Source organism: Coffea arabica, chromosome 1c (assembly GCF_036785885.1).
Source record: "Coffea arabica cultivar ET-39 chromosome 1c, Coffea Arabica ET-39 HiFi, whole genome shotgun sequence".
NCBI lineage: Eukaryota > Viridiplantae > Streptophyta > Magnoliopsida > Gentianales > Rubiaceae > Coffea > Coffea arabica.
Window position 1 is genome coordinate 47,768,788 of NC_092310.1, and position 26,476 is coordinate 47,795,263.

Genomic DNA, 26,476 nt, shown 5'->3' on the forward strand with positions numbered 1-26,476 from the left:
TGAATCTGAATCACAAGTAGAGGAAGAAAATGATAGATTTAGTGGTGCCAATGAATATGGTGGTGAAGAGATTATGCTGCACATTTTGAATTCGAATGCTGATGGTTGTGGTGAAACTTCACAGCAACAGCAGAGAGATGAAACAACTGACCAGACGCAATGTTCAGAACAGGAGAATGTTTGTGGAAGGCAAACAGAAACTGACCTGGAAACACAACAGCAAGGTGCGAGAAAGAAACAAGTTAGGAGAAAGAGAACCAGATCAGCAGAACAAACTAGCCAGGCACCAGAGGATATAGATTCACTCCAACAAGATTACATCCCTGATCACCTGAGCAGTGACAATGACTCTTCAGATGATGAATTCAAAGGGAGATACAAGGACTTTGTCCTAGAGAAGTTTCTCAGGGATCCCAAATTCGAGATTGGGATGAAGTTTGAGTCAAAAGCACAATTCAAATCTGCTGTGACTGAGTATGGGATTAGGATGGGTAAACTTGTTTGGACTAGTAAAAATGAGCCCACCAGGGTGAGGGCCAAGTGCAGGGAACCATGTTAATGGTTTGTATTTGCTTCAATAGAAAAGGCTCTGGGCACAAAGGACTTGGTAGTAAAGAGTCTGCATGATGTCCATGAAACATGCAGCCATGTATGGAAAAATAAGAATATCACAGCCAAGTGGCTGTCTGACAGGTATGTAGAGAGGATAAGATCAAATAACAATCTGCCAACAAGAGAGTTAAGGCAAACAGTCCATGAAGACTACCAGGCAGAAGTATCTAAGCATGTTGCAGCTAAGGCGAAGACACTAGGTATAGAGAAGATCAAGGGGTCAGCTGAGTCACAATACAAGAAAATATGGCAATATTGTGAAGAAATTAAAAGGACTCATCCTGGCAGTACAATGGAGGTTATGTTCACTCCATTTAGAGAATCTGGATGTAATCCAAGGTTCATGAGGATGTACTGCTGCCTTGGCCCACTGAAGAAAGGCTTTAAAGATGGGTGCAGACCTATTTTGTGTTTGGATGGATGTCATATTAAAGGTAGGTACTCAGGCCAGCTGTTGACAGCTATTGCAGTGGATCCCAACAACGGCTTTTGGCCAGTTGCATGGGCAGCTGTTGAAAAAGAGGCCACGGAGCAATGGAGATGGTTCCTAACCCTCTTGAGTGGCGACCTGGAAATACAGAACCAGGGACATTATACTTTCATGTCCAACCAGCAGAAGGTAAAAGCTTAATGAGAGATCTAAAACTTTTATTCTTTGGTAAAAACAAGTCCCTGAACTTTTTATAGCAGATTTTAAGCCCCTGAACTTTTAGTGTAGGTAAAAACAAGCCCCTGAACTTTTAATATAGCATACTTGTTGCCCTCAAACTAACCACTTGGCTTAGATATCTAACTTATACCTGTTGTGATATTTTTTGTAGGGACTAGACAGAGCACTCGCAGAGGTTCTACCAAATTCTGAACACAGATACTGTGTTCAACACATGTATAGGAATTTCAAGAAGAAACATCCAGGATTAGGTTTAAAGGATCGATTGTGGCATATAGCAAGCACCACAACAGTTGAACATTTCAACCAAACCTTGGATGACCTTGAAGCCTATGACCAAGAAGCACATGCATGGGCGAAGAAGGGACCACACCCTCGACATTGGTGTAAGGCCTTTTTTTCCAAACATACACAGTGTGATATGTTGTTTAATAACCTCTGTGAATCATTTAATGCCCATATTTTAGAGGCTAGGGACCAGCCTATTATTTCTATGATGGAGGCTATTAGGGAATACCTCATGGAAAGGATCCAAAAGAGAAGGGCAGCAATGGAAAAATACAAGTTAGATGGTGGACCACTCATTAGACAAATTGTGGAAGAAAGGGTCAAACGTGCAGCACAATGAAAAATAACATGGAATTCAAACTCAGGTTATCAAGCAAAAGGGCCACGGGGAGCCCAATTTGCTGTTGACCTTGACAAAAATGAGTGCACCTGCAATTTGTGGGTCTTGAGTGGCATTCCATGTTCCCATGCAATTGCTGCTCTACATAGAGCTAAAAAGGATCCCTACAAAATGTTGGCTAATTGCTATCATAGGGAGGCATTTTTTACCATCTATGATAATGTGTTGCAGCCTATTAATGGAGATATTCAGTGGCCACAGTCAGACATGCTGGAGTTGGATCCACCAGCAAGTGTCACTCAACCTGGTAGGCCAAAGAAAGCTAGAAAGAGAGATGTTACAGAACGAAAAGATCATGGCAAAATGTTACGAAAGAGGGTTGTAATCCACTGTAGAAAGTGTGGAGGGATTGGACATAATGCTAAAACTTGCAAGAATCCTCCTAAGTCATCTACTGAACAGCAACCTTCTCAACAACCAGCACCTACTGGACAACCTTCTCAACAGCAGCAGCACGAAGCACCAACAAAAAGACAACGTGTGCGTTTGCACTTCATTATAACTTTCAGCCTGTTTGTGACCTTTTTTTGTGATCTGAAATGCTTTCTTTAATTTGTAGGTAAGCAAGAATCAGGGACAAAGAAATCAGTCCCAGCCTTCTCAGCAGCCACCAACACATCAACCTCAGTCCCAGCCTTCTCAGCAGCAGCCAACACAGCAACCTCAGTCCCAACAATCCACCTCAAGGCCAGCAGTTCATAGGAACAAGAGAAGTACATCAAAAAGGCCACTGACAGAAGCAGACAAAGGTTTTATTAATCTCAACTATGCTTATTTGGGTAAAGATCCACCTTTCAATGTTGGAAACTGGCAGGGGAGAGGTGGAGGAAGAAGAAGAGGCAGGGGAAGGGGAAGAGGAAAGGGTCCATCTGGAACAAGTTCTTGAAGTATTGCTGGACCTGCAAATATTTTTGTGTGATTTTGTTGACTGTAAATGGATGTAACTAGAATGTTGAAACTATAAATGATATTTTTTTGAATAGGCTTTTGTGGGGAATCAAAGCATGTGCCTGTGCTTGGTATTTAGTTAGATGGACACAGGTCACTGCTTTTTGTGTATTTGTCTGTTTCCTATGAAAGTGATTGTTGACTGTATTTACAGGCAAACACCATTGTAATTTCCTTTTGTTAATTATATTCTAATGTTATGCAGTTGCTATCTTATATTTGTATGGTTTGGTATAGCAGTTTTTGTTGACTAGATAAATCAAATAAATCCAACAAAGCCCATGACATGCGAATTGGGATAAATAATTCTCATCACATTACTTGCCGAAAATTACAGTTAGCATTGATTGGGTTCAACCATACTTTCACACTAATCTGTGGGTACAACAAAGACTTGTTTAAGCTAAACAATACAATATACTTCTCCCTAACCATCTGCATCATACACCATAGATCCATTTGCTCCATCCATGGTTCTCAAAACTGACAGTACCGATGGTAATATGTTACACTTACACACTGTCCTTCATGTATCCTCTTCAATTTGCATAATCCCATTACATTTATTCCCAATTTGGAGCATCCCAAGAGAGACTCCACCTGCAATTTTTTTCTCTGTAAGCACCATTATTACAGCAACCAACCAACTTACCACAAAAACCCTTACAAGCAACTTGTTCAACCATTTCTGCCACCGCAGCTGCTTCTCTGTTTCTCTCAATTTTGCCTTCAACTTGGCAGCTTTTGCCTCGAATCTTGCGGCTGCAGTTTCAAATTCGTCTTTTTGATTTTCTGTTGCATTGATCCTCCTTAGAAGGCCTGGTATCATCTCAATAGAACGATGGCACATCTCGTCGTCAACCCAATTCCAATACCCGCAGCCACCAATTTCTTCTGAGCAAACGGCGTACCTTCTTCCTGGATTTCTATCAGTCCAAGAAGTAATCATCTTCGTGACTTTACCGCAACGACAAGTAGGAAGCAGAGGGCCGCGATATTTGCGCATTTTTTCCTTCCCTTCACAAAGCTTTTACCTTCTCCCCTTTTTTTTTTCCTTTCAGACTTCTCTCTTGCTTCAATGTCGATGATTTTCTGGCCTGATTTGCAACTCCTTGTTGCTTCAATGTCGATGATACCCAAAGCCGACAGTGCTGATTCTCTCTTGCTCTTCTCCCTCCGCAAAGATCCTTAAGGGAAGATGAAAATGGATAAGGAAAATGTAAGAAACCTTTTCTCTTGCCACTCTATTGTTGCTTCCATTGTTGCTGTGAAGTTTCGACTAGCAGTTGGGTAGGGTTGGGTTAGGAAAATGGAGGGAGGGAGGAGTTGTGCGCTTTTTGTTTAGAATATGCGGACAAAAATGCCCTTTAAAGAAGCACAGTTGCATTCGTGTGAATTGGTCCTCCGGTTGCAAAACCAGAGAAACTGGCTAAAAGGGCCACGGTTTACCAGTTTTACAAGTTCAAGGGCTTAAAGTCAGAAAAAAAATAGATGAGTGGCTTAATTTTACCTAGACAAAGAGTTAAAGGGTCAATTGGATAATTTGCCCAAAATTTAAAATACTTATTTGAAAATTTAAAAAAGGTCGTTGTATCTAGCTCGGATGCGACGATGACAATTTTTTTAAAAAAATTCGCCACATGTCATATGGCACATGGTGAAACCTTTTCAAAAATTTTTTATTCTTTTTTGTTCCTCCAGCAGGAAAAAAAAAGACTTAAATCAATTTTGCGATGGCGCTTCAATTGCCAATTGCGTCGACCCTTATATTAGCACCCTAACTCAATAAACACCATTTTTGCGATGAATTCTTGTTCGAACAATATCTAGAGAAATTCGCCCATTCTAATTGCCCAAGTTAGAAATATCACCAGAAAATGGAACTTGGTTTTTTGGCTAGGAAATAAAATCCTATTTGAATGGGAAACATGTTTTCATTTGCATCTTTCCACCTTTTCTTCCATTGCAACTGATGTACCCACTAGATGATTTTCGTGGAAAATTGTTCAGTCAAATTACAATGTAACTAATTACAAAGTAATCTTTATTTTTCCTATATTTTATGGCTTGCTCAAAATTCACTAGTGAATAATCGTCATGAATGGTGCTACTAATAATTATTTGCTGCTATAAAATGATGGTGTACCAATTAATTCACATCCCAATTTTTTTTTCCAGTAATTAGGCAACAATCGAAAACCCCCCAAGCCCTAGGGAAAAATCCAAATGAATAAACAAGTTATGAATCAGTAAAATCAAGAAGGAACAATTGTTTTCTATTGATAACAAAATCGATATTGATGTGAAATTCAAAGAATTTGAGAAAATATGAATAAATACCAGTAGTAGTGGGCATCTTGAGAGCAAGAATGCTGTAAACCTTTTTACGCGCAGCATGGCATAGTGGTTCTATTAGTGGTGGTGGTGGTGGTTGATGCTATAGTAGTAGAATGTAGTCGACAACAAAGGTTGCAATGGATGATGTGCTTTCGATTGTTGTCCAAGAGGAAGCTTCTGTTGAGGCCAAGGTTTTCGCCATCATCCATTATGGTGAGCCCTAACAATATGTATGCCAGCATTTTGATTCAATTCAATTCATTAATCCACTTCTTATGTTCGTTGTCAAATGCCACTGCCATTATTTGTTGTCCCTACTGCTGTTATTATCACTAATAAATGGGCCTTTGGTTTTTGTTTTAAGTTTAGCTTCACTTGCAGTTTCATTTAGAGTTTGAAAGAAAAATGAATATTTGGGAGAAAAAATTGATTGAGTAGGTGTTTTCAGTTTTGTCCCTATTTGGAAAAAAGAAGATGGGAAAAAATAGGTCCTTTACATTTGGGTCGATGCTATAATTGATTTACTAAATATACCCTTTAAATTTGGAGCACGTGGTGGATTCCAAGCACATTCCGATTAAAATTTACTAAAAAGGCATTAAAGGGCAAAAAATCACTTTTTTTTATGTTAGGGACTAAAATCGCTCATTTATATAAATAAATATATATACATATATATGAAACTAATTATTTTAATCAGAATTGTTTCTCACTCTTACATGGCATATCTAATTGAAGAGAATTAACGGATTACTTGGGTTTTACCCATATTAAATCCTATTTGGATTATATTATATGTTTAAAAATTATCTCTAATTTGAAAATAACTTTAAAAAATAACTAATCTTAACTTAATGATATTGTTTTAAAAAGACAACTAATCTTATCTTAATGATTTTGCTTTTTATCAAATTATTACATATCGAACTATAGTAAAATCTTTTTCAAATCATAGTTATTAAAATCTTACATATCCCAAATTAATTCTTTAATCATATTGAAATCTTACATATCCCAAATTACTTGCTTTTACCATCGTATCGTTGATTAGTATTCAAGTTATTCATCATTTCTTCCTTGAATTTTAAATTAATTTAGTGTGAAAAAGAGAATTAATTATTACACTGATAGATTTATCAATATTGTTGAAAACTAAATATTTATTGATGAAGAAAAATGAGTTGCTGAATTTTTTTCTACTTAATTAAGTATGAATATATAGTTCTAGATTTATAGTCATTATAAAAATTTAAATTATCTAAAAGAGTATTTGTAGAAAAAGAATATCTATCAAAATTTTGATATGGGATACAAGATTTGATTATACTATCATATTATAGTGAAAGTATGTAAACATATTTTTAAAAATTAGTAAATAATTGAACGTTTAAAATACATTAAATTTTAAAAGTAAATATTAGATGAATATGTAGGATTGTTGTTATTTTTTGTATATAAATTATTTATATGTATATAAATTCACAATAAATAAAAAAAATACTATGTTAAGGCATAGGCAAATCCTAACTTACATTATGAGAGACTAAATTTTATCATACACGATATATAGGGGATGATTTGTATAGTTTTCCCAAAAAAGTACTACTAAACATATATTAATGTAAACAATGAAGAATTGAGACAAAAACAAATGATTCTGCAACTTGGATGAACATAATTATCATTTGTCAACCAAAAAACATGTAATAAAAGAAGTAAATCAAAATGCATTATTTTTTAATTGGACATATTTTTTTGAAATTTTTTAAGTTAGGGTGCGTTTGATAAAATTGAAATTTGAAATCTGAAATTTGAAGTCTAAATTTATTAAGTTATTGAATTGTTAAGTACTAAAGATGCGTTTGATAAAATTGACGTCTAAAATCTGAAATCTCAAATCTAAATCCATTAAATTATTGAATTGTTAAGTATTAAATCTAATATATTTGAGTATATATCATATTTAGTGAAAAGTGAATAGTTTATCATTTAATTTCGAGAGCAAGTTTTGACTAGAAAATTTAGTGTTATTTAATTAATTCAGATATTCAATTTTTTGTTATCAAACAATTTGAATATATTAAGATCATAATTCATTAAATTTAAGTGATGAATTGGGTTATCAAATAGGATCTAAATATAATACATTTGATTATATATCACATTTAGGCTTCGTTTGGGGTTGCGGTACTTTTGGTAAAAAAATACTTTTTGGTGCTAAAAATGTTTTAAAAGTGTTTGGTAAATATCATTCCATAAAATTAGAAGTAAAGTTTTTGATGTTAAAAACACATTTAACAAAAACTCAAATTTGGTACTTTTAGAGTAGTTTTTGTGATTTAAAAAATAAAACATCAAATTTAATCATCTTATCTAATATTATGAACCAAATAAAGAGATAAACACTTCTAAAAATTTTTAAATTACTCATTATCCAATACAATAAATACTTATTGAATTATATCTCTCAATATATTTAAAATCACTTAAGCAATTGATAAGTACTTTTATTAAAAACTCTATTAAAGAAGTACTTCTTAATAAATTACTACAACCCCAAACGGGGTTCTCAGTGATAAGTGAATAGTTTATCACTTAGGATGCGTTAGATAAAAATAAAGTTTGAAATCTGAAATTTGAAGTCTAAATATATTAAATTATTGAATTGTTAAATTTAAATATAATACATTTGAGTGCATATCACATTCAGTGATAAGTGAACAGTTTATCACTTAATTTTGGAAACAAGTTTTACTTAGGAAATTCAGTGCTACTTAATTAATTCATATGTTTAATTGTTTGTTATCAAACAGTCTGAATATATTAAACTCTGAATCCATTAAATTTAAATGCTAAACTAGATTATCAAACAGGGCCATAATTTTAGAAGCAAGTTTTGCCTACAAAATTCAATATTACTTAATTAATTTAGATGTTAAACATTTGGTTAACAAATTGTGAATATGTTAAGATCTGATTTCATTAAATTTAAGTGATGAACAGGACTCTAATGTCAAAATTCAATGATGTATATAGTCATAAAAATAATTGTAAAAATATACCAAACTTGAAACTTTCATTTTTCCACCCCTTTAACGGAAAACATTCATTCATTTATGTCATTCTTTTTTTTCTTTTGTAATTTTCTTGTAAGTGGGAGGTCTCGAAATTGAAATTTTTTACTTACATTCTTTCCCCTACTATCACCCAAACCATTCTTTCCTCTATTAATCTCATCACTCAATAAACCTATTTTTGGGATTTTTCTTCTTTCTATTTTCCCACCTTTTTTGGATGGCCTTATATATATATGTGTGTGTGTGTGTGTGTGTGTGTGTGTGTGTATATGTTACTTACACATGCCTTATATATATATGTATATATGTTACATACGTAGCCAAAAAAGGTTATTCTTCTTTTCATTACAAAAAAAGGGTTAATCTTCCATATGTTATCTATATTGTATATGAAGGGGGAACATTAAGTTTGATGTAAAATTTTTTGTCACTTTTTGAATTTTCAACTTTACCCTCACAATGACTAAATTATACTTTTATCATCCGATTGCATGTTGCCTGTATTATCAATCAATGTACTTACAACTAATTTGCACTCATAATCACCCATAATTGTAACCACCAAATTAATTAAAATTCTATTAAAAAACTTTTAAAAGATCAAAGTTTAATTTTTCATTTATGAAAATTCTATACTAAATTCTTTGGTATAAAATGTGATTGTTCCTCAATTACAATTGCACGTACATTAGATGTACCCTTATCACTAGTTATTCATAGAGGTGTCAAAATGGGTGACTTGGACGGGTTTGGATTGGATAAAATGGGTAATGGATATAAGTGAGTCAACTCATTTATATCCATTTAATTAGATGGGTATAAATGGGTAAGTCAAAAAATGAATTGGGTAATCCAATTATCCATTTATAACCCATTTATTTTAATTTTTTGTAAACTCATTTAAATTCATTTTTGCAAACTAAATTATCAATTTATACCACTCTTTGTACCAATCATTAGTTTTAAATATTTACTTATAATGTTCAATGAACTTAATTACCAATTTTTTTTCATTTATACTCTGTCACAAAATTACCTATTATTTAATAATTGAATAATAAGAATATAAAAATTTGAACTAAGTACTATAAAAATTAATATAAAAAGTTAATCCAAAAATTTTGAACCCCTAACATTTTTTTCATATATAAATTTAAAATTTCATTTTATAAAGATAAGAAAATAGATTAAAATTTATCATAAATTAGTAATGCTAAAAAATGTGCAAGTTAACAAACTAAGAGAAAATAAAATAATAAGATAAAACCAACAAATAATAATAATAATAATAATAATGATGATGATGATGATGATGATGATGATGATGAAATAAAAGTAGTTAACATCACGACAAAATGAAATATTTAAAAAAAAAGGTGGGGGAAAAGAAGAGACTTGGGGGAAAAGAATTCTAAATGGATTAATTGGATTTGATGGGTTACCTAATAATATTCATTTATTAAATGGATATTATTGGATAACCCATTTATACTCATATATAAAAATTTAAGATACTCATACCCATCTATTCATGAACGGGTATTGATAAATTTAGTTAAGTGGGTTGATTTGCCACCTCTAGTTATTCATTCCATAAATAGCACCGTCACACTTGAAGCACTCTTGCAACTTGACAAAGTAACACATGTATAGAAACCAAAAAATGCAGCCCAATTTGGCAAGGCCCAAGCCCATGCTCAATGGCAAACTGACTAAAACCCTAACCAGCGTAGAGCTCCTCCATTATATACTTTCAAGCTTTCTCTAATAATTCTAGGGTTTGTTTCATCGGCCGCTTATAGACGCATCTGATTTCTCCTCCGATCCTTCTTTCTCGACAGCGGCCGGCCAGCCATCGATCAATTCGTCCAAAATGGTCACCACCAAAAAAACCGTAAGAATTCCTACATTAATTTTGGTAATTGATTTTGATATTTTTGAAGAAAATATGATTGAATTCTCTGTGATGGTAATGAATTGCAGAAGAAGACTCATGAGAGTATTAACAATAGGCTGGCTCTGGTGATGAAGAGCGGCAAGTATACCTTGGGGTATAAGACTGTTCTCAAGTCTCTCAGAAGCTCCAAAGGTGAAATAAAAACTCTGTTATTTTGGTTCTAATTTGCAGTATAATTTTAGTATGAAATGATAGGATAGAAGTGATTTGGTTATATATGTAGGTGAGTTTGAGTTTTTATAGTTGTAGTGAATTTGGTTTTGGTTGCATCTGTTGGTTTTTTACTGGCTCGTGTGATGTACTGGTGCTAATGTTAAAGAACGAATGAGCAACTGTTGGTTGAAATTTGAGGGATTGAAGTAAATTTGAAATGTGTTTCTCTGTGGTTAGGTGTGGATTTGTGTATTCGTTGGCCAATAGTTTAATGAGTTTCATTTTCACCTTCGTGAGCTGAGATTTTAGTTATGAGAGATGAGTGAGGGGATTGTAGGTATCCAGAATTCGATCTGATTTGAAGATGAAAAATGTTTTCCTGGTACTTGTTTGTTGACTAGGTATCAATATAGTTATGTGCATTTAGCAAGTCATTGTGTTTATTGAGGGCAACTTTAACATGTTTTTTGGTGTTTGTTTGACAGGGAAGCTGATTATTATTGCAAACAACTGCCCTCCTCTTAGGAAGTCCGAGATAGAGTACTATGCTATGTTGGCGAAGGTTGGAGTCCACCATTACAATGGGAGTAAGTACCACTGCGTTTAATGCCTTTTTTCTTGTACAAGGTTGTAATCAACTGTTTTTTCTGTTATTTGGTGCTCTTAACCTTCATGTCTATTGGATTGGCAGAAGTACTTGTATTTGTTACATCTTGGCTCACTGGATTGAATATTATCTCCTCTTCTAATTTTGTCATGTCTTCTTTTGTAATGTATGTCGCCGCATTATGACATTCTGCTAGTTAGCGTGTATGTGGTTTGTCAGTAACTTTTTCCAAAGATATATTTAGTTAGTAATCTTTCCCCACAAGTACCTGTATGTTGTGGGGGCTTCGCTATCTGGTCGGCAGGATCAATTTGTTTCTGATCGACTCGTTCCCTTGAAGCAAAATTGAGTGTGCTGCTCTTTCTTAATCTCTCCTCCATCACCTTGCACATTGTGTTTGGAGAACACAGGCGCAGCTATACTCATTTGACATTATATATAGATATGAACATAAGATATAGATTTCTGGTTAATAAGCTTAATAAATTTGTATTCAATTAAGTCTTATTTTTGGCTTTTTATTCTTTGCTGTTGGGGTACTGAATAAGAATGATGAGCTCTACAGACCTGTAATGATTTGCGAATATGATCGCAGTTCAGGGACTGAGTTGTTTATCATCTATACCCTCCCTGAGAAGAGATAGAAATGACTGAATACAGTGCAATCATTCATTCGATGTAGTCAACCATTTCAGTTGGTTGGGGGTTAGGAGGAGGTGGTGTGGGGTCGGAAGCACTTTCTCTGGCTGTATATGCTGCTGCCTTTACTTTCACTGCAACATGGTCTCGCTTGGTCTGCAAATCTGTATTTGTAGTTTTTATTTCTTATAGTCTCATTTTGTGTGCTCAATATTCTTTTGTTCAGACAATGTCGATTTGGGGACTGCTTGTGGTAAATATTTCAGGGTGTGCTGCCTCAGCGTTATTGATCCAGGTATACATTTGTTTACTTTTACAAGTGTTGTCTGTTATTTTGTCCAACAATCTTCTGATATGTTCCAATTCATGATCATTTCAGGTGATTCCGATATCATTAAGAGCATGCCTGGTGACCAATGATAAAGTTCTAGGGGGTAAAAGATATCACCAAGATAGGCAGTTGTCGGATTCTTTTGACACATTTTATATTTTTCTCTGATGGAAAAGCATTGCAGTGTAGATGTGGTTTGCCACTTTTTAAGACGACCTCTGAGAAAGTTTTGATGTTAATGAGAACGTGTTCCCTATGATGTTAAAACTGAAAAACTGAAATTTTGGTTATTTGTGATGCTTTGTGGACCGTCAGTTTTTCATTTGGCATTTAATTTTGGCCACGAACTTTCAAAGTGTTCAACATTAGTGTATTAATCTCAGCTGTCAAATGTCGACTTCCTGCGCATTGATTTAGGCGTCCCAAAGAATTGTTAGTGCATTTTCACTCGCGTTTAAAGTGCGGTGATAGTTTGATTTTGAGGCAGCTGCTTCACGATCATAACAATATGTTTAACGTGGAAAGAATTGCTGTTGCGCCCCATTGTTAAAAATAAAATTATTTTATAATAGAAAAAATGGATTTTGATTAATTAATTTTTTATTTTAGAGGATAAATAAGAAGAAAGGGTCTAAAAAATGGTATTTAAAATATGTGACAGTTTTAGCTCAAAATAATCGTTTAAAAAGAGTTTTATTCATTTAAAAAATATATTTTGAGTGATTTGGTACACTTTAATGCAACAATAAGTGGCGGCTTAATTTTTACTCCAAGCCTCGACTGATTAGTGTTTAATTAGATCTACATGCATAAAAGCACAATATTTACTGGCTTTTGTTGTGCGATCCTGATTTTGGATGAAGTAAACGAAAATTTTTCATTTTATCCAAATCCCAGGCACATGTTCCAAATATTCATGCCAAATTGAATCGAGAATCTGAAGACAGCTTAATTTTACTCGTACTTTCCATTTTAGAAAATGGGATGTGTATTTAATTTTGTGAAGGATGGATGAAGATGAACATGGGATGGTAATTTTACCCAATTACCCCTACTCCCTCTTTGAATAAACCTCCGAAAAAGGGTTTGTTGTTATAAAACTAATAAAATGAAGATACTATAATAGGAATTGAAGAAGTATTAGAGAAAGGAGTAGAGAAAGGGAGAATGATATTCTTATATTTCAACAAGATACAAAAGTCCTTACAAAGGGTGTCAATGTACCTCTATATATATGTACTACAAGATTAAAGGAACATCAATCCTATTAAACACCCATTATTACAAGAATGTGAAGAAACCTATGAAACGGTTTCTCCACTACATAAATATAATTATGAATTGTAACTTCTATACATAATGTAATCATAAATCATGAATTAATCCTCTTGGGAATACAAAGGGACATCCATACTTTTAATTGTTTCGTAACATTTGTTGCACTCTTTATTTATATTTATATTTATCCAACATAGCATAAGAGAGACCTTCAAAATTACCTATCAGAGTCAACCGTCAAGATCCTCCGGCACTGTATAGTTACTTCGTTAAGAAGGATCGAGTCTAGAACATAAAAACCAGCACTGCTGAATTAAAAGTTGAATTATTTTAAGATTTAATTTAGAGTGTTGTTTAAAACTTTCAGACATGATTAGCATTTTGTTCGATATAAATCATTTTAAGAACACACAGTTTGGTCTTACCATGAATTCCTTCGTTGTTACAGTCACAAAATTAACTTAGACACACAACTCATTTAGTGTAATATAATCTGTTATTACTCTATTTTGAACTCAAAGGGTTTGTGTACCTGCAACAGCAAGTCAGCAGCCATTGGCTACCTCAGCAAACCATCTCCAGCGACATCTCATCCCCGTTCCTGCAACAGCACCTCCAACAAGGGTGAAGACTCCCTCAAGTATTTCCAGAGGTATGATGGTCTTGCATTAGTTTTTTTCCCTCCCTTTTCCTTTGAAAAATTGTCTAGAATTACTGGTGTGGATTCTTGAAGTTGGATTTGAATGAATTTTTGTGGGTTGCTTTTGTTTTAGTTTGTTCTTACCTGATTAGGGTTACATTTGATATGATTGATGGTAATGAATTAATTTGGCTGCTGAGTATTAGGGGTTTTATGATTCTTGGAATCTGATTATTAATCTTGGCGCTTTTGTCTCGACCCTCTAACTTGCTCGGAATCCGGGTAGGGTAGGGTAGTGTTTTTCTTATAATCTGGTGGGACCATTTGTAAAAGTTTTAGTGAATTCATTTGAGTTTGTGAAGCCACGGGCTGATTCTTGCCATAGCTGCTTGAATGAAAAGGGAATATAAGCGTGGAAACACAGAAGGCTTTGGATATATTCCCAAATCAATGAATGTTTTGACATAGCAGCAAGCGAATCACCCAATGGCAATGACGACTCTGTCGTAAAATGATCACTCAGGTTTGTCGTCTTGGCAAATACAAGAAACCACAAATAAGTACTTTAATGAAGAAGATGCGGCCAGAAGTAAAACTGGACTTACACAGGACATAGTCCATATACATCATGGGGAATTGGGGACAAAATCACTAAAACAGAAAAAGGTACTTGCTGGGTTTATCTTGTTGGGTTGTTAAGCAATGCTAGCTTCTATAAGGGCTGCACAAATCTTTTATTTATAGCAGTACTTATCAGCGTTTAATTTCAGATAGACTCATGAATTCCTTTGGTCCTTTTCTCGAGCAACGAATATATTGATGGAGTTCTTGTTGGTTGGCGATTTTCAAAGTCTTCGTTCACCGTCAAGGCCTGGCTTCGTAGTTCTCTAAAATGTCTAGATGTTTTGGAAATGTTGCAGCACCTTTCCCTGTTTCTGATGATATCTCTATCTGTCCTAAATCATTTAATCTTATCATTTATCACATGTATCCTGCTTGCTCCATCACTTGACCTTATTTCCAAGTGCCAATTTCCAACTTCTAAAATAACAAGAAAAAACCTTATTCTGGTCCCATTTTGGCATTTTCAAGTTAAAAGTTTTTGTTTTTCTAAGGAGTAATACTTGTACACATTTAGCTGGGGTTATGTCCCTAATTTTCAAAGCATGTAAATCTAAAGTCACATTGCTTAGACATTTAAAATAATGAGTCTAAAACTTTTAAAACAATGAGAGAGAGCACTTGATATTCCAGTGACATCAGGAAACACTAGCTTTCAGATGTTCTTTTCACATTGTGGGAAACTGGAACAGAGCCAGGTTCTAATTTCTATCTGCGGGGCTTTCATGCCTGAATGGATTTATCTTCATAGATAGTTGCTCTGATGCAAAAGCCTGCTGTAATTAAAGCTTCAAAAGAACTCTACATGCTACATGTTGTTATATAGGTCTAAACCAGTTTTTGCTTGACAAAATCTTACATCTTTTGTGTACAGAAAATGAGTTCTAGAACGCTAGAATTAGATGGGCTGTCACACTATTCTTTTGGTTCATCCAACAGGGACATTAGTTGGGAGGATGAGTAAGGTCCATGTGACTGAGGAGACGGGCTATAATTTTTTTTTTTTAACTATATAAAGTACATGTATATGTACCAAATTAAATTTTGCAAACCTACTGCTTGTTACCAGTGGTCCTAAACAGTGCTGATTAATCTGGTACCAATGCAATTGGTCCAAGGGAGATGTCAGCAAATTAGGGGTCTCTATCACATAAGAGAGAGAGAGAGAGAGAGAGAGAGAGAGAGAGAGATAAAATGAAAGAATATAGTAGATGCTTTCTTTAGAAAAAGCAAGATATGGAGGTGCCTACTTTAATTTTGAACTGTTGTTTCGCATGGTATGCTACATATGAATGATATTTTGCCTGTTTTCTTGTGTGGGCTGTGACCAAATAAGGAGTAGTTACTCTTGAACTTGCAGCCACAAAGTCCTCTCTCTTTATGTTTGTCCACCAAACCCCTACCCCCCTTGGTTTTCATTTACCAAAAGCTTTAATTATTTCTAGTTCCTCCTGTAATGGACTACTGGTAGCTTCTTGCTTTCTCATTGGTTCTGGCCTCATTCCAATATCAAATATCAATTCAAAGTCCAACGCTCCGGCCCCCTCCCCACCCCCACTACATTTGACTTGCCTACTCGTACATGTGTACTTATGAATTTGTGTAGGTGGGTGCGATTGTGTGCGTATGTGTTTTTGTGTGTGTGTGTGTGCATGCGTGATTGTGTGCGATGGTCTTGACCATTAGATGGGCTGTCACATTATTCTTTTGGTTCATCCTTCAAATACCTTGCAATATGATTATAATGGATAGAAACTAAAAATATCTTGTAATGAGATGAATGATTTGAGAATAGAAAAACATTTGCAACATATCAACAAACACTAAAAAAAGGAAGTCAGAAAATATTTTCATTGACAAACCAAACACCGGAAAATTATGAAAAAAGGAATTTGGAAAATATTTTCACTAAATAACCAAACATTGGAAAATTATGGAGAAGGAAGTGATTTTCCAAGTAAATGACTTCGATGGAAAATATTTTCCTCCGTCCAACTAAACAGACCCTACATTTCCTTAAACAATATTCTTAGTGCAACCAAACAGACCCTAATTACATAATAAAACACCTTCTGACTAGGGGTGCAAACGAATCGAGCTTGAGCTGGTCGAGTCAAAATCGAGCTTGAGTTCAAAACATTAAGCGCGAGCTCGAATATATATATATATATATAAATATATTTTTTATTTTTATTTTAATAGTAAAATTACATAAATATCCTTAATATTTTATTATTTATTAAGAAAAAATATTATTTTATTTATTTTTTTAAAAAAATAAAATAATTATTTTCATTTTTTTCGAGCTCGAGCTTAAAAATTGCCAGCTCGTCGGGCTCGACTCGATAAGGCCAAAACTCGACTCGGCTTGGCTCGGCTCGTTTGCAACCCTACTTCTTACTAATATTATTGTTAACAAGATAGTAGTGATACTGACAAGCTAAAACACTGACTGGTGTCAACTCTACTGGAATAGGACTGAACAGTAAAGCTTCTGCTCGCTTCACACTAGTGTACTGCTATGGCGGCCAATGCTCTTTTCTCTCAATTGCCCTCTATTGAATCAACAAGGGACCCATCATCGCTCTCATCAGCTTCCTCTTTCTATCCCTCCGGTCAATCTCTCCAACTCACTGGCGTTTCCCCAGTTAGCTTTCCATCAATTCGTCAACGAGTCTTCTGCCAAGCCAACTTTTCTGCTATTTCTTCACCTTCGTCTTCAGTGAACGGGAAAGGTCAGGCCCCATTGTTCAGATTCTGTAAAGATCATGTCTTCTTTTATGTTATTTAAAATTTGTGGGTTCTTCTCTGTTTGTAGAATATTTGGCTGGTTTTTCCTTTTGACTTGTATTTGAATACATTTCAAGCAATGGGATGAGGTGGAGACTTATTGCTCTTGATTGTAAGGAGTGGGGTTTAAAGGTTTCTTTTCATTTTTTTTAAGATTTTAAAAAAAGGAAAGAAATCTTTTTTGCTCTTGAAGTGTGTCTGATGAATTTAGCCTATTAGCGTTTGGAGTTTTGAGTACATTCCTGAAAGCGTAGATTATTTAGTCGATGCTTTCATCCTTTTATTTCAGAATTAGTAGAGTTTATCCCCTCTAATTCAAAATCTTTATGCTTATGTAGTATGCTTCTTAACGTTACTTACCTGTAAAAATATTGTGGATAAATTCAATTAGCATGAATTTTTTAGTTCAGTTAACTCATTAGGAAGCATCGATAAATCATGAGTCCTCTAGAGTCTCAAAGTCTGTTTTGTTTACCTCCTGCTTTTGTACATTTGGACTTGGAAGCCTTCTATTTCTTTCCTCTTATGTCATTTTTATTGTTGAGTGAAAATCTAGAAAGATTTATGAACTTAATATGCTTGTTATTCTAAGCACCATCAGTTGGCCAATTCTCATTTCAAGCAGATTGTTCATTTTGTAGTAGGCCTTTACAAATTTTTATAAAAATCATAACTAAATTGATAGCACGTGATACACTACATTCTCTGAAATTGGATTTTCAAATGTTTAGAAACGTCCTAAAGTGAGTTAGATTGATGCTGCTAATCATGTCTTGGCATAGATCTGTCTCACATTCAAAATTTGTCCAAATGATGGTCCAAAATTTTCATAGTTGTGTTCTTTTTGATATTCTGCTGTTCCAGCTAATTCAGGTCTGAAAGATTTTCTACACATTAATGATTTTGAGAAAGCCACAATTTTGAATATTTTGGAACGGGCAAAAGAGATCAAGGCACTGATAAAATCAGGGGAGAGGACATATCTTCCATTTAAGGGTAAAACAATGGCTATGATTTTTGCCAAGCCATCCATGAGGACAAGAGTTTCATTTGAGACAGGGTTTAACTTGCTTGGTGGTCATGCTGTATACTTGGGACCAGATGATATCCAGATGGGTAAGCGGGAGGAAACCCGTGATGTTGCTCGTGTTCTGTCTGGCTATAATGATGTCATTATGGCTCGTTTGTTTGCTCATCAGGTATGCTGGTGAGACACCTCTCCGAATTTTTTAGATTGTATGAGAATCTTCAAATTTCTCTGCATGTGGGAATTTTAAAGAAAAGAAAATCTTGCTCCACATAAATGATAGGCATTTCGAATGACCCTTATGATCCTGCAGTAGTTGTTTTTTCTTTACATTGCTACTCCCATCTTCATCGAATGAAATTACTTGTTGAGCCAATTCTGTTGAAAATATGGAGACAGGAGATTGTATGTTCCTTTTTTTTTTTTTTAATGTAAGTGGTAGGTCTCAAACCTGGGACCAGTCACTTGCGGGGTACCGCCCAACCCACCGCTCGCCCCTAGACTGTATGTCTATTTGACAACTCATTAGTTGATTTTCATCATCTTCCATAATATTTTGTCCATTTGTTGTGTGAATTTACTTTGAGGGTGCTAGTTCTGCTTAGTCTAAAATAATGTTTATCTTTTATACCCACATGAAAAGTTAAAAGTAAAAAGTCCGAACCAACTACATTCCCCCATATGTAGGAGCTCCTGGAAGACAGTGCAAAATTTTGAATTGGGTGATGTACAAAGCTTCAGCTCACTTATTTAGAAGGGCAATGTTGATTTCTGAATTCAATTATATACATTTACCTGAGTTTAATCACTCTGACTTCAGGATATTCTTGATCTGGCTAAGTATGCAACTGTTCCGGTTATCAATGGCCTGACAGATTATAATCATCCTTGTCAAATTATGGCTGATGCACTGACCATTATTGAGCACATTGGTCAGCTGGAAGGGACTAAGGTGTGCCTCTTCTATATGCTCTTTTACCTGGGCACTTATTTGGTTGTAAATTAAATTTCTCAATAATCACTCATTTTGTTGGATAATTGAATATTCCAGGTTGTTTATGTTGGAGACGGAAACAACATTGTGCATTCTTGGCTGTTGTTGGCATCAATTGTTCCTTTTCATTTTGTCTGTGCCTGCCCTAAAGGTTTTGAACCGGATCAGGAGACAGTTAAGAAAGCACAACAGACTGGAGTCAGCAAGATTGAGATAATTCATGATCCCAAAGAAGCTGTTAGAGGAGCTGATGTTGTGTATTCAGACGTTTGGGCTAGCATGGGTCAAAAAGAAGAAGCTGCATATCGCCGTCAAGTATTTCAAGGATTCCAGGTATATAATCATGATTACTTACTGCATGACCTGTAAAGCCTGACAAGTGGACCACATTAGACCACAATATGAAGCCTTGCTACCATTTTAAGGCATCTTTTAAGACGTGATTGACTATAAGACTAGTCAAATTCCTAACTACCACCTGCAGGTGTCCATTCTTCTCAGATAAATGAGTTCTATGTTTTTGGCTTTAGGAAAAACATTAATTTAAGTACAGCCACATGGCAGAACTGAATAACTGGGAAAATATATTGCTAACTTAAAGTTATACAAATTTTTGAACTCTATGGCTTGGATGGCATTAACTGTTAGGGTTGCCAGGTAGCGGCTAAACTTTTCAGACGATACAATGCTAGGATGAGCTACTTAAGATAACAAATATGAGAGTGATGAGTGTCTTTTGCGACTGTATCTCAAAAAACAGCCACAGAAGCTCTTACAAATGCATGTGCATGAGGACTATGCAGCAGAATTGTTTTTATATTTATCAGTCAAATGAGATGATGTTGATAAAACATATTGGCATAGTTAAATTAGTAATGTTTTTCGCCAGCATGTTTATATGATGGTCTTTCTGCAATGGCAGAGCTGCTGCCCTGCAGTCAGTGCGGTTGCCAAATCAACAGGGTCAATGCCACATGATTTAAGTTTTGATTATTACAAACTAAACAAAAGTGTGCACAAATAGTACATTAATTTTGTTTGTTTCTAGATTTGAAGTTGTTGAAATGTTTCTTGTTCAAGTGGTATTTTTACTTTTCAAATATGGTCGTGGTACTAGTTTTATATATTTATGGGTGGCAATGTGAGAGTAGGTTGGAATTTTACAAAATTTTTGTTGGTGCAAATGTGAGGCAAAATGAAGAGCTTTGAAAATTTACAAGCCTAATATTTTTGTGTGTGTGTGTGTGTGTTTTTCCCTGTGGGTGAGGGGGAGCAGGGGGTGTCGAGGATGCGAGGCATATCCTCAACACAATGTGGCTTTGCATTTCTCTGTAGCAACTTATACTTGCAGCAAACACAGAAAAGGTAATGAAGATTGGACTAATCAGAAAACTAGCAACATGGATATTTCCAGCATTCCATTAAACAAGGGATTGTGTTATATTACTTTCGATAATGGTTGCTGTGAAACGGAAATAATCGGAAGAACACAGGAAGCATTTGAACACAAACATATACTTCATGCTTTTTCTGAAGTGAACGAATCCAATGCAATGTACTTATTTTTTACGAGATATCTACTCGCAGGTGGATGAGGAACTGATGAAAGTAGCTGGGCCAAAAGCTTATTTTATGCATTGTTTACCGGCAGAAAGAGGTGTAGAGGTCACGGATGGTGTTATTGAAGCTCCAAACTCCATCGTCTTCCCCCAAGCTGAGAACCGGATGCATGCACAAAATGCCATCATGCTTCATGTGCTTGGAGTATGAAATTTTTTCTTTGTCAAGGGACTTCAATTGATCCATATCATTTAGTCGACCCTTTTTCCTGGTTCTTTCTTGGTGCAATTGGAAAACTTAGCCATGATGAGTTAGGGTGGTCATCTGCAGTTAGAGATTTTAGCTGACAATCGTGACACTTTTTCTTTTTTTCCTGGTTCAACTTTTCTGTAACCATATTTTATTGCTTGGATGATGAAATTTAGGGATCTTCCGATGTTGATTGTTGAGACCAAGAAGGTTAGAAAACAAAAAGGGTTTCTTATTCGCAAACGAAGTTGTGAATATATTTTAACCTATTAAAATTCATCTCCACGGTCCATCAATATTACTACGCATTGAAAAAAAAAATCTAAACATTATTTGGAAAAATTACATAAAAACGTTTTTCAACTATCATTTTAATCTTTTCAATTAACTTTTTCTATCTCATATACATTATAAAAAATCAATAATTTCTTGGGCCGTTGGGAGGTCGAAAGTTCAATTCTTATTTTATTATATAATTGCTATTTGATTGTAGCTGTCATTTCAAGTGGCTTTTTCTGTTAGTCTCTTCGTCCTCTTCATTAAGTTAAAGTAGGTTATATAAATGTTATTATTGCGGCAAAAAAAATGAGTTAAAAATAGAAAAACCTCCTATGATATAGCTATTATACAGAAAAGTTCCCTATGGTTTCATATCATACGCATCGGTGCTCTATGGTTTGAATTATTTTGAAATGTCGACAGAAATCATCAAATATAAAGAGTTAGTATTAAATGCACTAGAAAAGCGTGTGTTTCTTGCGAAAAATAATTTTTTATCACAAATTTTCACCAGATATACCTATTGTACCCTTCACACTTTAATAAAAAGGTCATGTTGCTAGGCTGTTCGGCCAAAAGCATTTGCAAGCCGACAGGAAATAAAATTCTGAGTAATCAACCCGAGGTTGCAAGCCAGCAAAGGAATTGCAGGAAACAAAGTCTTTGTACAAAATTGTACTTCTTCAACTTGAGCTTGCAAAGCATTTGCAAGAAACAAAATTGTACTTCATACTTCTTCTCTCTGTATATATTTTGCCCCCAAAAAGAAGATGAAGGGCGCTTGATTTTTTTGCCCCTAAATTGATCAAAGACAAATAACCAAACGAGAATTGTGGATAGCACCCACCATGAAGAGGTGATTTTTGGCCAGACGAGTTGCTCCGGATATCTGGAGTGTACACTGAGGATGGTCAGTTCGGCCCGGGTAGTCCAAAGGATCACCTCGGGCCTCGCGCTTGGGTCACCGTCCTCCAGCTCGGTCAACATCGTAGCCGAGGTGACTCTTGGGTGCTTGACTTCAATACCAAGGTTGGATGTGACCCCTGGCACCTCTGACACCTGACGGAAAGATACTCTGACACGCCGCCTGGACCTGACGGACATCCCATCATGTCTTATCCTAAAGATCAGTCAAATCCTCCGGATGCACTAACCATATTAGATCTCTAGGGACCTGTGATGGAGGTTCTCCCCTCCTAAACCTCTCCTATAAATACTCAACGCCACTACTCAGTGGGGGGGGACCAATATCTGGTAAAATACACTCATCTCCTCTACTATCCTATTTTCCTTATTTTCGAACTGACTTAAGCTTCGGAGTTATACAGGGGGATTCAGCCCCTCTTGTAACCTTAGCAGGTGACCTCGCCGCGGTGACTCATTCGAGACAGGAACTTCCCTCAATCCGAAGGACCCACTCCGGCCGGTCAAAAATCACCTCTTCAATTGGCGCCGTCTGTGGGAACGTGGAAACATTAGAAAATGAAGCCTGCGCGTTCTAAGAGCAGAAAAGCTCTCACTATAGAGGCTGAGCAAAGCAATGCAGCTCAACCAGAGAATATTTTCGAAGGGCGGGAGCCCCCGAGGGCTCCGCCCGCGAACGAAGAAGCCATAACTCGTATGGCCGAGTTCGTAACTAAGAATCCCAACATTTTCGAGGAATTGGGAAGATATCTCAAGAGGCAAGGCAAGCAAAAGGCCGAATCCTCCAAGAGGAAGTCAGATGGGTTTCCTGAAGACTCATCCGAAGAGGAGTCAGATGGAAGGCGCCTGAGCCGAAGTGCGTCGAAACGGGCTTTCTCTAAGGCCACCTCTAGGGTAGCCTCTATTACTAAGGCCTTTTCTCGAGGGCTCTTAGGGGGACGACCCGAGGAAGAGCCTCGGCCCTTGGGAAGACCTGGGGTGGATTACATGAGAGCCCCACCCTTCACTGACGATATCAATGAGGAAAGGCTTCCTCCAAATTTCAAACTTCCATCAATACAATCTTATGATGGCCGAGGTGATCCTGAGGATCACATCCATGCCTTCATCTCCGCTTTCCGTCTGTACTGCATTCCTGACCCTGTCATCTGCCGGGCTTTTCCCGTATTCCTCCAGGGCACAGCTCGAAAGTGGTTCGCAAGTTTGGAACCTAGGAGCATTTCGACCCTGGGGGAATTAGTGGAGAGGTTTCTTCACCGGTTTATCTCCTCTCGACCCACCACTAGGACCTCGGCTTACCTGTTGAGTATGCAACAGAACCCCGAGGAGTCACTTCGGTCGTACGTCCAGAGGTTCAATGAGGAAAGTGTGCAAATACCAGACCCCAATGAGCAGGTTACCATAGCTGCTTTCACCCATGGGCTCGTGTCCGGGGTATTCAATACGGGAATTCATAAAAAATATCCCCGCACCCTTCACGAGTTGTGGTCAAAGGTTGAGAAGGGCATACAAGCCGAAGACCTCAACCGCATGAAGAAGGAGGTCCAAGCTGCTCGTCCGAGAGCTGACACCCGGAAAGGGAAGGATCTCGGCCGAAGTGACGCAAAGGCCGGAGGTGGTTTCCAAAGTCCTGGTCGGGACCGCCGCAGTGTGTTCGATAGGATCTCCAAGGGGAAAGCCCCCATCCCTAAGTCTGAGCTGACTCCACTAAATACCTCCCGATCTCAGGTGCTATCCGTAATGGAACAACACAACCTCGGGAAAGCACCCCCCAAGATGAACGGTAGCCGAGACAAGAGGAACTCGAACCTCTACTGCTTGTATCACCGGGACATCGGGCATGAGACGGAGGATTGTAACGATCTAAAGAGGGAGATCGAGAACCTGATCCGACAAGGTCACTTAAAGCAGTTCATCCGCCGAGGTGATCAACGCCGGGACAACCGCCGTGACGGACGAAATGACCATCGCCGAGATGAACGGCGGACTTCACGCAGCAGTTGCCGACCTCCTGAGGGTCCTAGGGAAACCAAAAGGCCTCCCCCAGACGGATCATCAGGCCAGGGGTTGGGTTACGGACCAAATATCGCCGGGGTGATCAACACTATCGCCGGAGGACCGACGGGAGGGGATAGCCAAAACTCCCGGAAGAGGACTTACAGGCAAGCCAATCCGGAACAGGCCGAGTCGAGCTCTCGTCTGGCCGAGGTGATCACCTACGGACCCAGTGACCCCGTTCCAGCTGCCTCCAGCAGTCATGAAGCCTTGGTGATTGAAGTTCTCACCAACAACTATATCGTGAAAAAGGTCTACGTTGACCCGGGAAGTTCTGTAGACGTCATGTACCTGCGCACCTTTGAGAGCCTCAAGCTGGCCAGGGAGACCATGACCCCAGTAAGAACCCCCCTTGTAGGATTCGGGGGACACATTGTGCACCCCGAAGGGATGGTGACTTTGACGGTGACCGTAGGACATCACCCCCACTGCAGAACCATCCCCGTTAACTTTGTAATAGTCAAAGCCGACTCGCCCTATAATCTACTCCTGGGTCGACCTACATTTAATGCTCTGCGAGCAGTATACTCCACCTATCATTTAAGTTTCAAGTTTCCCACTCCTGCTGGGGTGGCCGAAGTCGGCAGTGATGTCTGTGCCGCACGAGAATGCTACCTCGCCACTCTACAGGCAGCCTCTCCCTCAACCTCCGAAGTGAGGGCCGAGAGAAGGTCAAATATCCTCTCGATTGACAGCATCGATCCTCGGCGGGCTGAGAAGGCACCAAGGCTAAAGACTGGGGATGAAGTGGAAGAGTTCCCTCTGGACCCCACGAAACCCGATCAGACGGTGCGAGTTGGTACCCGATTACCCAGGCTCGTCAAGAAGGGGATGTTGGATCTTCTCAGAGATTACCGGGACATCTTTGCCTGGAACTCAGAGGAGGTCCAGGGGGTCCCACATCACCTCATGATACATGAGCTGAACGTCGACCCCCAGATCCGCCCGGTCAAACAAAAAAGAAGGCACCTCGGCCCCGAGCGTAGCCGAGCTGTAGGAGAAGAGGTGGACAAGCTTCTCCCTGCCAAAATCATTCGGAAGGTTCAGTACCCGACCTGGCTGTCCAACCCGGTCATGGTAAAGAAGGATACCGGGGCTTGGAGAATGTGCGTTGATTTCACTGACCTCAACAAAGCCTGTCCCAAGAACTGCTACCCACTACCCAAGGTTGACACCTTGGTAGACTCAGCAATGGGCTATGAGGTCCTTTGCTTTTTCGACGCCTTTAAGGGGTACCATCAGATCGGAATGAGCCCGAAGGATCAGGAGAAGACCGCCTTCTACACCGATCGAGGCACCTACTGTTACACCACAATGCCTTTCGGACTAAAGAACGCCGGGGCCACGTATCAACGCTTGGTAAACCAGGCTTTCCAAGTTCAGATCGGCCGAACTGTCGAGGCCTACGTGGATGATATCCTCCTCAAAAGTCGTACCACCACCACATTTCTTGCGGACCTGAAAGAAGTTCTGGAAGTCTTTCGAAAGACGCGAATGATGTTGAATCCCAAGAAGTGTATCCTGGGGGTCACTTCAGGAAAGTTCCTGGGCTATCTTGTTTCCCGACGAGGGATTGAAGCGAATCCAGACAAGGTGAAGGCAATTCAAGAAATGTCCCCACCTCGGTGCGTCCGCGATGTACAGAGGCTCACAGGGCGGTTGGCTGCCCTGAACCGGTTCCTATCGCAGTCCGCATCTAAGGCCCTACCATTTTTTAAAGTTCTCAAAAAGGCCAATAACTTCTCCTGGACTGAGGAGTGTCAGAAGGCATTTGAGCAGTTAAAGGAATACCTCTGCCGCCTCCCAACACTCACCTCACCTCGCTCCGGGGACAAGTTGTTCTTGTACCTGTCCGCCGCCGCCGAAGCGGTAAGTGCCGTGCTCATAAGGGAGGAAGGTGTCCAAACACCTGTGTATTATGTCAGCCGAGTTCTCCGAGGTCCGGAAACCAGATATACTCAAGCGGAGAAGCTCGTGCTAGCCTTGATTCACGCAGCTCGAAGGCTCAAGCCTACTTCTTGGCTCACCACGTCTGCTTGA

At 37.7% G+C, this 26,476-nt stretch overlaps 3 protein-coding genes across 6 annotated transcripts; all 3 read left to right on the forward strand.

Moving 5' to 3' along the window:
- Positions 1–10,012: 10,012 nt before the first annotated feature.
- Positions 10,013–12,309, forward strand: LOC113725279 (large ribosomal subunit protein eL30-like). The gene is made up of 5 exons (XM_072074329.1): positions 10,013–10,226; positions 10,316–10,421; positions 10,928–11,029; positions 11,915–11,983; positions 12,068–12,309. The coding sequence occupies exons 1-5, from the start codon at positions 10,206–10,208 to the stop codon at positions 12,106–12,108; spliced, it is 339 nt and encodes a 112-aa protein (XP_071930430.1). The 5' UTR covers positions 10,013–10,205; the 3' UTR covers positions 12,109–12,309.
- A 1,328-nt stretch (positions 12,310–13,637) lies between these two features.
- Positions 13,638–21,421, forward strand: LOC113725286 (ornithine carbamoyltransferase, chloroplastic). 4 transcript variants are annotated; one of them, XM_027248367.2, is made up of 6 exons: positions 13,638–13,949; positions 17,035–17,317; positions 18,213–18,547; positions 19,196–19,327; positions 19,427–19,702; positions 20,957–21,421. In XM_027248367.2, the coding sequence occupies exons 2-6, from the start codon at positions 17,080–17,082 to the stop codon at positions 21,137–21,139; spliced, it is 1,164 nt and encodes a 387-aa protein (XP_027104168.1). In that variant the 5' UTR covers positions 13,638–13,949; positions 17,035–17,079; the 3' UTR covers positions 21,140–21,421. The 4 variants fall into 4 exon arrangements, with proteins under 4 accessions (XP_027104168.1, XP_027104197.1, XP_027104188.1 ...); XM_027248396.2 differs by having other exon boundaries at positions 13,642–13,949; positions 17,035–17,293; positions 18,222–18,547; XM_027248387.2 differs by having other exon boundaries at positions 13,643–13,949; positions 17,035–17,293.
- A 1,518-nt stretch (positions 21,422–22,939) lies between these two features.
- On the forward strand, positions 22,940–26,476 carry LOC140005835 (uncharacterized). The gene has a single exon (XM_072046839.1). It carries the CDS (start codon positions 22,940–22,942, stop codon positions 26,474–26,476), a length of 3,537 nt encoding a protein of 1,178 aa, XP_071902940.1.